The sequence below is a fragment of the Furipterus horrens genome, unplaced genomic scaffold (assembly GCF_987537825.1).
Source record: "Furipterus horrens unplaced genomic scaffold, mFurHor1.1.pri manual_scaffold_16, whole genome shotgun sequence".
Classification (NCBI taxonomy): domain Eukaryota; kingdom Metazoa; phylum Chordata; class Mammalia; order Chiroptera; family Furipteridae; genus Furipterus; species Furipterus horrens.
This window is the reverse complement of record NW_028327186.1, coordinates 2,966,954-2,983,610: the sequence shown is the minus strand read 5'-3', so window position 1 is coordinate 2,983,610 and position 16,657 is coordinate 2,966,954. Positions and strand designations below refer to the sequence as shown.

General features: G+C 48.5%; 1 protein-coding gene across 1 annotated transcript in view; it reads left to right on the top strand.

Annotated features, from left to right (window-relative positions):
* Window positions 1-1,440: 1,440 nt before the first annotated feature.
* ENTREP2 (endosomal transmembrane epsin interactor 2) overlaps window positions 1,441-16,657 on the top strand; it is a 166,829-nt gene continuing 151,612 nt past the window's right edge. Inside the window, exon 1 of the mRNA XM_090263642.1 lies at window positions 1,441-1,659. Coding sequence (XP_090119768.1) covers window positions 1,441-1,659 — 219 coding nt within the window. The remainder of the gene's footprint in view (window positions 1,660-16,657) is intronic.

Sequence of the window (16,657 nt, the reverse complement as noted above, 5' to 3'; positions counted from 1 at the left end):
TGTACTTTAAATGAGGCGGGGAGAAGCTCAGTCGTGTTAAGATAAGAACAGGAGGGGAGAGCGGCTCTGGCCGCAGGCCAGCCTTCTGAGGTCAGACACTTAATTTGTGGAATTCCCGCCCCCGTGTTCATCCCTTGGCCATCCCGTTAAATTGGAAAATAAATCCCATCCCCGCTAAGGTGTTGGCTGATAAAGGCTTGAGCTATTGCCCCTTCAAGAGGAATTTGCATTTTAATAGAGGCTCGGCAAGCCCCAGAAGAATCAATATCTCCCACGGTGAAATTTCCAGCACCTGGGAGGCTCTGCAGTGCCTCGTCCCCTCCAGGGGGACTGTGTCCCACCTGCCACGGGCTGCGGAGGCAGAACCCGCCGTTTCACTCCAGCGCTGTGAACTTTGTCATTTTATGTCTCAGCCCTTCGGACTTCCTAACACCCCTGGGTGTCTCCGTACGTCTGTCTACACGGCCCTTGCCCACGCCGGCCGTCTCCAGGGTGTCCCACCCACCGCGCCTCTAGGCGAGATGCGGCCCTCAGAGCGCGCGAGCTCTCCCGGTATTCCGAGGCAGCCGCAGCCGATAATCAATCAGGTGTTTAAAATCTTATCCTGGCCATTAGTCTCACCCCCAAACTTTTTACTTGGATCAAAAGCCTTGTAAATGGCAGGCGGGTAAGAGACACCGTTGTGCCCCGGGGGCCGTTTGGGATGCAGCGACCTTCGGGCCGGTCTCTCCGGGGCTGGCCGGAGAAACTGCGGGACTGCGGGAAAGCGGCAGCTTGGGTCTCGGAACTACGCGTCGGAGGGGCTCCCCCGCCACACCTGGGGCCGAGCGCGCGGGGACGCGCCTCACCTGCGCTCCCCGCCCCGCCCGGAGGGCTCCCTCCTCAAATACGCGTGCTCCTGCCGCGCCGGCCTCAGTCTCGCCCCGCGGGCCCGGCTTCCGGGGCCCCCCAGCGACTCCAGCCGCGGAGGCTGCTGCCCTCGCCCTTGGCCCGCCTGCGGTTCTCCCTCGGAACCCCGGACCTGCCGCCGCCGCCCCTGCGCCTGTCGGCGGCTCCCGGCCCGCTCCGGTCCGGCCCACAGCGCGCGGCGGCGGCGGCGCTCGCGCCCGAGGACGGCGGGGCTCGCGCCCGCGCTCGGGCCGGGGAGCGCGCGGGGCCGGCTAGGAGGGCGCAGCGCAGCGCAGCGCCGCGCGGCGGGCGGCCCTGCGCAGCGGCGGCGGCGGCAGCGGTATGGACACGGGCACCGGCAGGGGCTGCGGGCGCGCGGCTCCCCGCCCGGCCCGGCCGGCTTCCCGTGCGCGGCCGCCGCAGCCCCCGGGGCCCGCAGGGAGGCCGTCCCCGCGCCCGCGCCCGCACCCGGCGCAACTTGCCTCAGACCCGCTGTGAGGAGAGGCGGCGCCGGCCGGCGGGAGCGGGGAGAGGCGTGCGGGCGCGGGCGCGATGCCTCCGGCCGGCGGTCCCCGTGCGCCGCGCCCCGCCGCGCTGCCCCGCAGCCTGTCCCGCCTGCGCCAGTGCCCGGGCCGCTCCCGCATAGTGCTGGCGCTCGGGGCCACGCAGATGGCGCTCGGCTGCCTCATCGTGGCCGTCAGCTTCGCCGCGCTGGCGCTCACCACCTCGGCCCGCGTCCGCCACTCCTGCCCCTTCTGGGCCGGCTTCTCGGTGAGTGTCGCGGGCGGGCGGGTGACTTCCCAACTCCGGGCACAGTAACTCCGGGGACCCCCGTCGCGTCTGTCGAGGCGTCCTTTCCCTCCTCTGTCGCTGATGCGGCAGTTACTTTTCTTAGAGGAACAAGCCGGACGCCCACCCTCCGCGGGGAGACGGTGGGCTTCGGGCGCGCGTCGGCCGGCCGCTGGACCCTCGGGGACCCTGCGCGCTGGGGACCGGGGACCGGCCCCGCCAGCCGAGCGGCCGTGATCGGGGCGGGCCAGGTGCTATAACCGGGGCAGGGGCTGCGGCCCCGCGTGCGTCGCGCCCAGGGGGGCTGAGGACGCGGGGACCCGCGGGCCCTCCCGGCGGCCGCTCACCGACTTGGCGGCGGGGACTTCGCGTTTCCCGCGTCCACCGGGACTGCGGCTCCGCGGGTGGCGGGACTGGGCAGCGGCGTCGGGGGCATGTTTCCGGAGACCACCAGGGGGATGGATTTTTCAGGCTGTTGACCCCACCTTGGAGAAGCTCGTGACTAACAAACCTCCACAGGAGACATCCACCAGGAAATCTCCATTCAGTGATGGTCCCCCCACCAGTTAACTGTCTCGCCATTTAGAGCCTTTGGGTGCTGGTTGCTTTCCCGCCTGTATTAGAAAAGAACGGGCCCACGGAAACAGGACAGGTGGACGCAGCGCAGATATTTATTTGCAGAGAGGCACTTCTGACAACTCTTGACATCTGTCACCACCTTTGGGTTGCGGCGCTGAACTACATCTTATTAGGCTTCACGGTCAACTGGGTCTGTTTTGATTCTGCGTCGGGAAACCCAAGCCAAGCCTTGGTGCTGAGTGTTTGCTGTTTGTTCTTGAGTTTTCGGGTGTGAAACAGTCTGCCCGGCCTTGTTTGCGGCTGTGTGTCTTTGGCACGGCCTTTCAAAGGGCATCTTGGAGCCGAGCGGACCCCGGGACGCGCTGATCCTGTAGGTGTGGCTGCTCATCCTAATGGGGGCGTGCAGGTTCAAAGCTGATTTCCACCCCCAGGGTGAGGCTGATTAGGACAAGCAGACGGTGCGGCCGCAGCTGGGAGTGTTCAAATCAGAGATGGGGGGGGGGGTGTGGGGGGGGCGGCGCGGGAGGCAGGGACCCGGAGCGGTGATGCAGACGGACCGCTATATATAGTCTTCACACATCTGTTGCTCTGTTTTTAGCATTATTTAATATGCATTGTTTTCGTGTCGTCTGACCCGTGGGCACAGAGGTTTCTGTCTGCTGGAACCAGCCTACAGGTGGCAGACGGGTGAGTTAATGCCACTTCCTGTCCCCTCTCTGGGCGTTCTCTTTCCCCACGAAGCCTTAGCCATGGACTTGGTGCTCCCAAAGGGCTTCAAGAAAGAGCTGCCTTTTAATAATAACCCTAAAAGGGAAACCATGAACTGGACACGGTGGAAAAGCGATTTCTGTGAAAAATGTACATGCACTCCATTTTCATCTAAAGAGTTAAATCACGAAACAAGAATTCAGTGGACATTTCCAATGTTAGGACTTTCAACAGCTATTAGCTGAAACAACAATAAACATAATACTCTGCTTACATCTTTTCTTTCTTTACCTTAAAAATATCCTCACTTGAAGATATGTTGATTGATTTTAAGAGAGAAGGGAAGAGAGAAACATTGATGTAAGAGGGAAACATAAGACTGGGGATTGAACCCACGACCTAGGTATGAGCTCTGACCAGGAATCGAACCCACAATGGGATGATACTGCAACCAAATAAGCCACCTGGCTGGGCTTCTGCTAACCTTTCAGAGATATTACGGTCACTTCTGCTCTCAGGCCACCTCCCAGTCCTCCACCCTTACATCCACTTTCTCATGGGCTTATTTTCATTTTTCAAATTTAATTTGCCACGGGCACCTTTAAAATCCTTTCAAAGCAGTGGACACCATTTTCTCACCACTTCGCAGAGATGGCAGTTGGTTCCAGTTCAAGCTAGGGCAAATTATCATGTTAGCGTGTGGCTGTGAGTGGTCACACCAGCCCCTGCGCTTGGACTCCTAGACGCCACCTTGCAAGGAGATTTTTCATGTAGGAATGGTGACCAGGGTGACCGGCTTTATAACAAAACCTGTGCGGTGGGGCTCGGGGCCCCTCTGTGGTCCCTTTGCGTCTTCAGAAGTGAGGTGTGTGGGCTGTTTAGCAATCTCCAGGTTTCTAGGCCTTCTCTGTGCTTTGCACACGGTGAAGAACCATTGTAAAAACAACTCCCCTCTATTTAAGAAAAAACAGTGCCCCAGGACAGCAGCCTACACTTAATGCAGCACTTGCTGTGTGCCCGACGCGCAAGCAGAGTGTTTTAGACTGTATAGCCGTCCATTTCCCCGGTGGCTCCTGGTGCTCTCGCTCTTGGGAAGTTCCGTCGCTGGAATTTGGAGCCCCGGCTGCGGAGTTGTCTCAGCTGGTGGCATGGAGGTGCCTTGACTTTGTCTCAGGGCTGGGCCTAAGCCCTAAGGCATCTTGGCAGCTTCTGCTGAGTATGCTGAGCTGAAGAGGGATTAAGTAACTCCTATCAGCCGGGGTTCTCCATACAACCAACCCATAGAATTTATACACACATACGTGTGTAACAGGAGCAGGAATAGGGGAACTGGCTCACGTTGCATGGCAGCCGAGAAGTCCCACCATCTGTCATCTGCAAGCTGGAGAACGAGGAAGCTGCTGGTGTAGTCAAGTCCAAGTCCAAAGGCCACGGGTGTAAGTCTGGGTCTGAGAACCAGGGGCCCTGATGTTCGGTGAGGACAGCTTTCTTGACTCAATCTACCGATGCAAATGCGAATGTCTTCTGGGAGAACACCGTACCAGACACACCCAGAAATAATGTCTTACCATCTACCCAGGCAGCCCAGTCAAGGGGACACAGAAAAATTGACCTCACACTTGCCCCAGGTCACTCAGCTCAGAAGTGGCCAGTGTCAGGTTTGAACTTGGTTTGCTCTGACTTAAGAGGCTGTGATCCTAACCATTGGGCTTAACTGCCCCCAGGCAGGCAGAAGGGGATTGGCTAAAGCCCAGTGGTAGGTGGGGTCAAAGGTAAAGCCTCTATAAGGAAGTCATACCCTCTGTTTCTTAGGGAAAGTACAAAACGTGTGTGGAAAGGGGAAGAGCCCAGAGAAATCTGTGGCGGCATTACATTAGGTAAGTTGAGGAATGGGGGGGGGGGCTTGGCAAAGCTGGCGATAGCCACTGTTTCAGTCATTGGAGGACAACCTTCCGAAGGTGCCCCTGTCCCCAAGTCCTGCTGTCCCGCTAGGAGGGGCATGGCCACTTCAGGGATGCATGCTTGACCCCTTTGGAGAGGGTTTGGTTACATTTGCAGATTGGAAGACTAACAGAGCTGGGTGGGTAACAACCTTGAATTGTTATCCTTTAAAAGAGCAGCTTCGTTATTTGAAAATTTTTCTAACACCCAGGACATCAGAGACCAGCGCATAGTGGATTTTTCATATTGCCGGTTACATCTGCTGGTAAAGACAGGCATTAGGAGTATAAGTATCTGTGTGAGTGCATGTAAGTGTATTTTTTCCTTTTAAAAGTAACACCAGTGGAATTTTTAATCGTCCAAAAGCAATAGAGACTTGTTGCAATACCTAAAATGAAGTGTGTAGACACACACATGCACACGAATACAACAGGGCCTTCTCTCCAATTCTATTCCTGGAGGTAACTTGCATTACCAGAGTTGTTTGATGGCATCCACACTTTCCAATATAATAAAAAAATGAGAATTTATGTGCATGTGGAATATGTTCCTTTTAAAAAATTTACAACAAAGATCACACTGCACACCTTACTTTGTGACTTCCTTTTTATTTAGAAGATAAGAAAGATTCCCAGCCATCAGCCACTATGATTATTCTTCCCATTATTTCTAATGACTGTGTAAGAGTCCCTGGTATGCATTATTATAATTTATTCATTTATTCTCCTCCTGGGAATATTCTGATTGTATCAGTTCTGTGTTTCTACAAACAGTGCTGCTGCTCTGGCTTTAGATGCCGGTGCTTGTTTTCTGAGCATCAATTCCCCAGAGTGGTGTTGCTAGTCAGAGGGTATTCAAATGTGGGGTTTCGCTAGGTTTTGCCTTACTAATTCCACATAAGATTGTGGTCACTCCTACACCCGACGCGAGTGCCCTCTGGCATCCTCTTACCAGCAAAGGATGTTAGCTGTCCTGAACATTTTTATTTTTCTGATGGAAGGGGAATATTTCATTGTGTTTATTTGATCGGAATCTTCATGGCTACTTCTCTTCCACTTGCCAATATTTTCTTGCAGCTTTTCACGGCTAAAGTGGCTTGTTTTTGCGTGTCTTTTGCTGTATAGGACATTTCAGGACTTTTTCTGTGCTCAGATCTGTTAGTTTTCTCTTTTACAAGTTTAGTGAAGGGGGTTGTCACTATAGAGGGCACATAAACATTCTTTTAGAGCTGCTTCCAACGTGTTCAGTTCATTTTTTATACTCATTTTAATTCATTCAGAATTTAGTTTGCACATGGGATGTAAAAACACCCTAACTTTATTTGCCTTCAGTCAGAGTTCTATGTATGTATCACTCTGCTTTTGGACACTCTTCTGTTTTACTTGTTTTTTTATTAATTGAGATATAATTGACACACAGCATTATATTAGTTTCAAGTGTACAACGATTTGATATTTGTATGTATTGTCAATGGGTGAATGCAATGACTCCTAACATCCATCACCATACATAGCTATATATATGTGTGTTTTATAGTGAATGGGCACATTTATTAATATATAATGTCTCTTTTAATCCTTTTGCTCTGAAGTCTAATTAGTCTGATATTAAAATAGCTGTTCTAGCTTTGCTTTGGTTATTGTTTCTTGGAATATCTTTTTCATATTTTAAGTATTTCCCATACTTTTAACACACTTCAATCATTGTGATGAGTTCCTTGCAGATAGTATAGAGTCAGACCTTTAAAAGAAATCCTCTCCGCCAGTCTCTGTTGATGTTTGGTGGGTTGGACCAGTGACAGCTAATGTTATTATTGATCTATTTTAAGTTAAATCTACCTTTTTTCCTTTTTGTTCCCTCCTCATTTTTGTTCTTCTGTTTCCCCTTTCCTGCCTTCTTTGGGTTTATTTAGAATCTTAGTTAATCACTGCATTTTAATTCATGTCTTGTGTTTTTAACTACATTTCTTTGTACAGTACTTTTAGTAGTTGCTGCATAGATTACAATGCATACACTGAGCTTTTCAATGTCTACATGGAATCATTATTTTACTACTTCAAGTGGGATCTAGAAACCTTATCACTAGTGATGTCCCTCATTTATGTTGTTATTTTATACCTTATATAACTTATTTAATATATCACATTTACACAGACCGAAAACTCAGACAAGTATTACACTTTTGCTTTAAAGAATTCAATTGGGGAAGAATAGTTTATTATATTTACCATTTTGTTGGTTCTTCCTTCATCTCTGACGTTCCAGATTTCCTTCAAGTATCATTTGCTTTGTGTCTGAGTGATCTCCTGTAGCAGTATTTTTAGAGCAAGTCTGCCATCAATAAATTCTTTTAGTGTTCCTTACCTCGGGATGCCTTTATTTTATCTTTGTTCCCGAAGAGCGTTTTCACTGGATATAGAATTCTAGGTTGGCAGTTTTTTTTTTCTTTCAGCCTTTAACAATGTTGTTTCATTTCCTTCTGTCCTTCATGTTTTCTGGTGAGAAGTCCATGGTCATTTAAGTTGTTGCTCACATTTTATTTCACTGACCTTTTCCTCTTTCCATTTCCATTCTGCTAGCAGAGTCATTCAGTGAATTCTTTTACTGTGGTTATTATAATTTTCAGTTTTAAAAATTTCCATTGGTTTCTCCTGTTCCATCCCCCACCCTGATTTTGTAGATTTTCATTCATTTCTAAAATATATGCCTTGACTTACTGGAACATGTTTATCACCGCTCTTTCCAGCCTTTGTCTGATAATTCCAGAATCTATCATTGATTCTGTTTTCCCATGGAAGTGGACCGTCTCCTGAGTCTTTGCTGAGGAACTTCGGATTGTGTCCTGGACATTCCGCATATTCTGTTGAAGATTCAAATCCCGTGGAGAATGTTGCTACTTTTGTTCTAGCAGGTTAGGCACCTTCTCAGTCTAGACCACACTCTGAGCAGCCTTCGGTGCGTGTGGCTCTAGGGTCAGTCCGGTTTGTCGCCTTTGCCGGGGACCAAGCTTGTCCTGCCCAGCGCGCCCAGGAGCGCGTCCAGTGGCGAGCCTGGCTCTTGGGCAGAGATCTGCCCTATAGAACGTCTTTACACTGTTTAGTGTGGTGTCTAACATGCACGCTTCAGGAATGAACTCATGAATTCGTAAAGAAATTTCAGCGATCTCTGTGCCCAGCGACCTCGCTTGCGGCCACCTTCCTGGCGTTTTCCGTTGCCCTGTGGCTTCCCACATCCAGCCCTGCAAGGATGCGAGGACTCGGCTTCGCTTCCCTGCGCAGTTCCTGGGCCCGTACTCTTGTAGGGGCCGCTCAGGCGGAGGCCTGCGGAGAAAGAACCGATGACGCGGCTTTGCCCCGTCCTCTTGGGATCAGGCCCCTCCTATCAGCGAAGCAGCGTCTCCACGCCTTGCCTGCCCCACTTCTGCCGCGGCTGCGGGGCTGCGTGGGGGTCCCCACAGAGAGAAGAGCGACAAGAGAAAGCATTCCGAAAGGGAACACAGGAGGGCTTTCCTCACTCCCCTCCCGCATTCGGAAGCCTCTTTCCAACCCCTTCCGCCAGGGCTTCTCCTGGGTTCATCCTGTCTGTCTGTCTGTCTGTCCGTTCGGATGCTCACTTTTGGGCTGCTCGCCGTTTTGGATGGGGGTTTCTAACGAGGAGGGCAGAACAAGAAACTCCTGCCAGTTGGGTGACCCCTCGAATGACACCATTCTTCCCGGGCGGCCTGACATTTTACTTTTCCGAGTGTCCCAGCCGTCTGTGTCCCACGATTCTACCAGGTCTTACAGCTGCAGTCGTGGGAGGCATGGGTGGCGGGCGCTCGCTCTGCCTGGAATGGCAGCTTCAGTGTTTTTAATCTGGTTACTGCGTGAGCACGCATCTATGTCCAGATAATTGTCCTTTCAGTAGGAAGGACACAGATCTGTAATTTTGAGTTTGCGCGAACTCCAGCACTATTGCCCCCAGGAGCCCTTTCTTAGGAGTTTGCTAGACAATGAACTTCAAAGAACAGTGAAATAAGCGGTAACATTTTTCATAAGTTCTGGCGATGTACAATGACTAGATTTATCACCAACATACAGTGATGGGGGGATTCACACATACGTGTTACATGTCTGGTTACGCAGAATCATATGGCTAAAAAGAAATGGGGGGAGACAAGGGCAAAGCCGAAACAGGGTCGGTCATTGTCACATGGATGTTAGGGAGCAATGAAGTGATGGCTTAAAGCTGCCCCAGCACATAGAGGAAGGTTAAGTTTATCTGAGACTCTGAAGGTGAATATCAAAATAAAACTGGTGACGAAACTGGTTTTTTGGGGAAAGCAAGGGAGGGCGGAAGAAGCAGTTACCAGGTAATTGCATTATTGCTCATAGTAACAAGGGAATGCATCTAAAAGGAGAGATTGCTAAGGCGGTTATATAAGGTAATAATATAAAAGTAGTAACTAGACCCAGAATCCCTCCTACATACCTAGAGAAAGGAGGGGAGAGGGTGAGTGAGCAGAGAGAGCAGCCCTCATTCTAAAGGGCTTTGTGTATGGACGGGCTTTTTTTTTTTTTTTTTTTTTTTTTTTTTATATAGATTTTAAAAAATTGATTTATTTTTAGAGAGGGGAAGGAAGGAAGAAAGAGAGGGAGAGAAACATCGGTGTGTGAGAGAAGCACCAATTGGTTGCCTGCTACATGCACCCCAGCTGGGGTCCTTGGCCTGCACCCCAGGCATCTGCTCTGACCGGGAATCGAACCGGTGACCTTTTGGTTTGCAGAACGGTGCTCAACCCACTGAGCCACACCAGTCAGGGCTGTATGTCCATGTTTTATTATTCTTTTTATCTTTTTCTTTTGTGCATCAGTGGTTTAAATATACAGTTAAAATTCTGGCACAGCTGATGCCAAACATATAGACTGTGATTATATGTAAATGGGCCGAATTAACCTAGTTTTAAAAAAAGCATTTCAGGTTGACTAACCAGGCAAGATCCAGAGATGGGCCTAAAATGAAGAGACTTAGAAAGGCTGAAAACAAAAGGACTGAAAACCCCATACTGGGCAAATTCGAATAAAAAGAACACAGAGCTCACTATTTTTTTTTTTCCAGACAAGGTAGTCTTCATATATTCCTGCTTATTCGTGATGTAATAGAATGCTGTGTCTTCATATTTTGGATGTCCTGATGAACATTTTTATTATGCATGTTAACTACTTTCTCAGGTTTTATCACAAGGCTCTTGTCTGTACCTTTTAATTTTTTAAAGTTCTCATCCGAGGATATATTTATTGATTTTACAGAGAGGGGGGGAGGGAGGGAGAGAGAGAGAGAGAGAAACATTAACCAGTTGCCTCCCGTATGTGCCCTGACAGGGAATCGAACCCACAAACATCTGATGTACAGGGCGCTGCCCCAACCAACCAAGCCGCCCAGCCAGGGCTCCTGTCTGTCCCTTTCTGGTTAAAGGTGCTCCCAGGTTGTATTGTGTCGCTTTGTGTCCTCTTTGAAATTTCCTCTTCTTTAGCACTTACCACGTCTGTGCAGAGAAACTGTTGACTTTGGCTTCTTTCTCTCTCATTTAGAAATTGTCTCATTTCCTCCATTTTCAAGGAAATATATCTGCTTGCCATATCTATATTTCTCTCGGTGACCACTGGTTTGTTTCTTTATAGGCCATATTCTACCCACTTCAATATTTGTTTTATATTCTTATTCCTTTTCCTTATTTGAAACCTTAGTGTGAGGGGAGGCATTGCTGTCTCACTCTTGATTTTAGTGGGAATCGCTTTAATTCCATGGCTTTCATCTGCTGTTTGCTTTTATTTCTTAATAGCTAGATCATTTTTGATGACCTTGACTTTGCTGTCATTTCAAACTTGCAGACAAGTTGCAAGAAAAGTACAAAGAAATCTCACTTATCCTTAACCCAGATTCACTAATATTAACATTTTGCCCCACTTGCTTTATCATTTCCAGATTCCTAAACTGAGTGATGGATGCTTTCATCGACATTATTTCCAAATCATTTTTGGGTACATTGTAGACCTCTTCCCCCTTTGCCTCTGAATACTGAAGTGTGTACTTCCTAAATACAGGGGCAGCACATAAACATGTAGCAACAATAAAAGCCAGGGAATTAAGATGGATACATTATCTACAGTCTCTATTCAAATGTGAACTGTCCCCAAAATGTTCTAACTACAGTGATCCCTCACTTATCGTGGGTGTTACGTTCTAGACCCCCCGCGACAGGTGAAGATTCGCGAAGCAGGAACCTTACATTTATTTTAGTATTTACTGTATAGTACCGCAAAAATCCCACGATCTAGCGAAAAATCCACGATAAGTAATTAAATATAATACTTTAAAAAATCCCGCGATACAGTGAGGCCACGATAAGTGAACCGCGATATAGAGAGGGACTCCTGTATTTCCCCACCCGCTTTCCAGGCCAGTCTTCAACTTAGGAAAATTTAAATTTAACTTAATCAGGCAGTTTCCTTTGGTTTAGAATTCTTACAAGAAATGACTGCTGAATTTTTCAGATGTTTTCAATCATAATTGACATGACGCCTTGGTTATTCTGTTTCAGTGACTGGTATACTGTCAGAGTTTGGTAGGTTTCCTGCTGTTGAACTAACCTTAGATTTTTGGAATACTCCTTATCACGCTCTTTTAACATGTTTTTGGAATCCATGTGCTAGCATGTTAAGATATTTGCTTCTAGGCTCACATACAAGTTGGTCTGGAGTTTATGTTCATGCATGTGTATAAACATACACTATCTTTATTAAGACGTGTTGGGTTGTGCTGGCTTTATAAAGTAACTTAGCTTTTCTGGAGCATCGTCCCGTGCACCAAACATATGCAGGTTCGATCCCTGGTCAGGGCACACACCTGGGTTGTGGGTCCGATCATTGGTAAGGGTGAGTCCAGGAGGCAACCAGTCAGTGTTTTTCTCCCTCTCTCCCTCTCCCTCTCTCCCTTCCCCTCTCTCTTCCTCTCTCCCTTCCCCTCGGGTGAGGATTAAAAAAATACATTGGTGAGCTTCCCATATTTTTCTGTGGTCTAGCAGAGGAAAGATGTGTTCTTTGTAAGTCAGCACATCTGGAAAGCCTGGAGGCATTCTAGATGATACTCAGTAACCAGTAATTGTCTTACGTATTAGTCCATTTAAGTTGTCTTCTTCAGCAAAATTTGATTTTTGATTTTATATATATTTTTTCTTCTTAAAAATTGTTGCTTCCTAGCATAATAATTTCTAGTTCATTCACTTTCACTTTTGATCCTTTCTACCTGCCTCCTTTATTTTGTATAATTTTCTTTGCTTTAGCAATTTGTCAGTTGCATGTTTAATATAGTCACTTTTTAAATAATAACAAGCAAGTATACAGTTAAAATTTTACTCTGAGTGTAGGTATATTTGTAGCGCATATATTTCAATACAGAGTTCTCCCACTTTCATTAATTTTTAGATGTTTATAATTTTGTTTTATTAAGATTTTATTTTTAGACAGGGGGGAAGGGAAGGAGAAAGAGAGGGAGAGAAACATTGACGTGAGAGAGAAACATCCATTGGTTGCCTTCTGTACGCTCCCTGACTGGGACGGAACCTCAGCCCAGGCACATGTCCTGACTGGGAATCAATCTGGCGACCTTTTGCCTCGCCAACTGAGCCACACCGGCCAGGGCTGTAAGTTCAGTTTTACTATTTTTCTTTGATGCTGGGATTCCGTAGAAGAGTGCTTCTTAATTAGTATGTGGTCCTTTCTGAGAGGCGGAGGCTGAGTGTCGCTGTTTTACTGACTTCTTGTTTTACTTGGTTATGGTCAGTGAATGTGGCTTGTAACCTTCTGCTTTTTGTAATTGAATGTTGTTGTTGTTTTTTTAAACATCAGGACATGGTGTGCTTTTTCAATTTTGAATCTTTTACTATCTGATTTATTTTTCGTCCACGTCATATGTTACATTGTTTGACAGGTGTGTTAAAATCATCCCTCTATTTTATTTTCTTGAATTCTTGTATTGACACCCCAGCCCTGTCAACATCCCCAGCCCCGACCCCATCACCCTGCCAACCCTGACCCTGTGACCTGCTCCCCACCCTGACCCTGTCATCTGCTCCCCCAAACCTGACCCTGTCACCCCCCCCACCCTACCCATGTCCATCATGACCCCCAGGAAGAACCTTTGGAACCTTTCTGTCGCTGGTTTATTTTGAAAGACTCGTACAAAAGAAAATGGGCTTAGAACATGATATAGTTTACTTAACTTGAGTATGCAAAGGAGAATTTTTTTTTTTTTGCTTCATACATCAGTCTTTTATTGGGCAATTTTGAATTTGAACTTTGAAAAGGTCAAAGTCCTAGATCCCATGGTTTTATTAAAGAGTAAAGACAATGTCCTGAAACCTGTGAATTTTCGTATTTGTCAATGTGCTCAAACCCCACATGGGAGTGCTTTGCCCTTGCGGAGCTGGGGTCAGGGTGACACTCATGGAAGGAGGGACCGTGATAGTCCCAGCAAAGGCTAGGACGGGGCTTCCTCCCACCCCCAGGGCCGCACCCTGCTCGGCCCTGTGGGCACCATGCTGAGGACATCACCTGGTGAAACGAAGACCCTCCATCCTTGGAGAAGCCCTAGCCCGTCTCACAGGGGAAACAGGTGTAACAGCTCCTGTCGTCTTTCTGGGGGGCTCTAGACACGTGCCTGTCTGTGTGCCAGCCAGGTGCAGCCCCGGTCCTTCCTTTCCGGAGACCAGGTGTTATTACTCGCGCAGGTGCGGTTCCCAGACCCCCTGTCCCCGGCGGGAGTCACGGCATTTTCTCCGTCTCCGGGGAAAATCCATCTGACTCTCTGGAGGCAGCTGTTCTCCGCTCCTCTCTAAGTCGGGGCTGTTAGTGAGACTTTATTTTCTTCTCCTTTGCTTCCTGCTCCCCAGGTGGGTAGAGCCGGGAGCCGTGTGGCCCTGCTGTGCAGCTTACTCTGTCAGGAGAAAGGATATTTTGGTAGTGGTTTCGACCCTGCCATCATCTTAATATGTTTTTCTTCAAAGCGAGGAGGCATTTGACAATTCAGTACCTATTGGTAAAAAGGTAGCAGTCCCAGCATTGTCTTACGAATAAGAAAGAACCAGCGTCCGTTCGCTTTGAATACAGCTGCTGAGCACGTGGGTAGTCAGGTGCATTGTGGGGGGTGGGGGGGACACCAGCCGGGGTTCTCCGTTGCAGACCACAGTCCAGTTTAGCCAATTGCACAAAACTCCAGGCAGCCAGGGCCATTACCGAGGCCCTAGCAGCACTGGGCTATGACAAACGGAGACAGCCCTACAGCCACCATGTCGCACAGACACCCCCCCCCCCCAGCTGCCTGGGGACTGGATGCTGTCAACCCTGCCCCTGCGGCCTCCGAAAGCTGGCTGCCTCCCCTGCTGGTGCTCACCGGTTGGCACAGCTGTCCCCAGCCTGAGCGCAGGCTGCAAGGAAGGCTCGGTGGGGACCTTCTCCAGATGTGTGCGTGTGCGTGTGTGTGGGGGGGAGTGTCAGACGATGCTGGGGAGCCACACGTTTGACAAAAATACCTGCTGTGGTGGCATTCTCTGCTGGAGTGGTGGTGGTGGGGCCCAGTGCTGAGAGGGAGGCCCACCATGATGGGGAAGGCATCTGGCTGGAGCTGGGGAAGCTTGTCATTCCCGTGTTTCCTCGTTGTCCTTCACTCTGTGACGGGGGCAGATCACTTACTCTCTTTGACCTCAATCCCCTCCACTGTGAAAAAGGGCGGAGGAAGCGTGGCATGTCCCACCCCTTCCAGCACGTGTGAGGCACATAGGAAACATCTGCTCATGAACGAATGAACGACTCTGTCATTGGTTGGGCCATGAAGAAAGACAGATGAACCAGAGATAGCTCCATTAGGTGGGCTCACTTTTGGTGATGAACCTTTTTTGAAATTGGAGTGTTCTTACAGTCTTGTGGTTTTAAGGTCCTCAAATGTCTTCAGATTTTAGCCTTTTTTTTTTTTTTTTAAATTTATTTTTAGAGAGAGGGGAAAGGAGGGAGGGAGGGAGAGAAACATCAATATCTGGTTGCCTTTCATGGGCCCCAACCGGGAACCTGGCCCACAACCCAGGCATATGCCCCGACCGGGAATCAAATCGGTGACTTGTTGGTTCTCAGGCCGGCACTCATCCACTGAGCTACACCAGCCAGGGAAGATTTGAGCTTTTTAAGAGAAGTTCATTTATGGGCAAGAACAAGGAAGCAATGATCGTGAACATGTTAAACAATAGTCGGGATCTATTTAGGATTAACATTGCTATCTGTTTTCTTGTTTATTAGTAGTATTGAAGATTGAACTTACAGTGGCCCGTATTTGACTAATTAAAAAATCTGTCTTCTGCCTTTATCAGAAGAGTTTGCATTGGGTTCATAATAAGAATTGAGAGAGCAGGTGGCCTTTAGCAACTATCCTTCATTGTGGCATAAATGAGCTGGCTCAGCACATAATAAATTACTTGAGAATAAAACCTCTATTACGAAGAGCACCGTCTATTAAGCATCATCTTTCGGGTAAAAAGAAATACTCTAATAAATGTACGTTCCATAAAACGTCTAACCAGTGGTAGTTAACATTTATCCCCGGACTGGTTTCTGCTTCAGCATCACAAAGTTACAGTCTTAGACTCCCCTCATTCACGAGTTATTTTTTCTCTCTCTTTTGAACAGTGATAGTTGGGTCGGCAGCCTTTTTCAGGATCCTTTTCATATCCATGCTCATGTTCTTGACCTTTTATGCCCTTTTAGGGTTGACAGAATCATGTCAAGGCATATTGAAACTTACAGGCTGCCTGCCTTTTCTACCTGGTTCATCTCTACGTTTGACTTTCTCCATATTGCATTGTGTTTCTATGGAAGTTAAGCAACTGATCTGGAGTCAGCTGGAGCTTGGGACAGAGAACTATTAACAATGCATTGGTCAGCCTCATCAACCTGTCCTGGCTTTGAACCTGTTAAGATCTGTCCAGAAGCCCTGGCTGCTGTGGCTCAGTGGATTGATCATCGGCCTGCAAGCCAAGTGTCTCTGGTTCGATTCCCAGTCAGGGCACATTACTAGGTTGCACGTCAGGTCCCCAGTTGGGGGCGCAAGTAAGAGGCAACCATACAGTAAAAAAAAAAAAAAAATCTGTCCAGAGGATGCGGCACTTGTGGCTAATTTTAAAGATCTTATTTATTTTTAGAGAGAGGGGAAGGGAGGGCGAAAGAAAGGGAAAGGAACATCAATGTGTGGTTGTCTCTCATGTGCCCCCAGCTGGGGACCTGGCCCACCACCCAGGCATGTGTCCTGACTGGGAATCGAACCAGCGACCCTTTGGTTCACAGGCCGGTGCTCAATCCACTGAGCCACACCAGTCAGGACTTGTGGCTTATTTTAATTGTGCAACCAAGCCATGTGAAAGGCAACCTTCTGAACGCATAATAATGTTTCGTTTTAGTTACATATACAATGTCATCTTTCTGAAGGCGTTTCATGGGACAGGTAGGTGTTCGAGTTTAAGTTAGCATTCAGCCGCCCGGGACCACCGACGCAGACGTGTCACTAGGAACCTTCTCTGACTGGTTCAGTTTATACCTGCACAGACGGTCACGGCCATTTCTCAGGGTACACCCCTGCTTGGGAGATGGGTTGCTTCTGACGTTGCTTGTCTAAGGCACCTCAACACCAGGACCGTTAACGTGAAGAAATGTTGGTGTGCAACCTAAGGAGC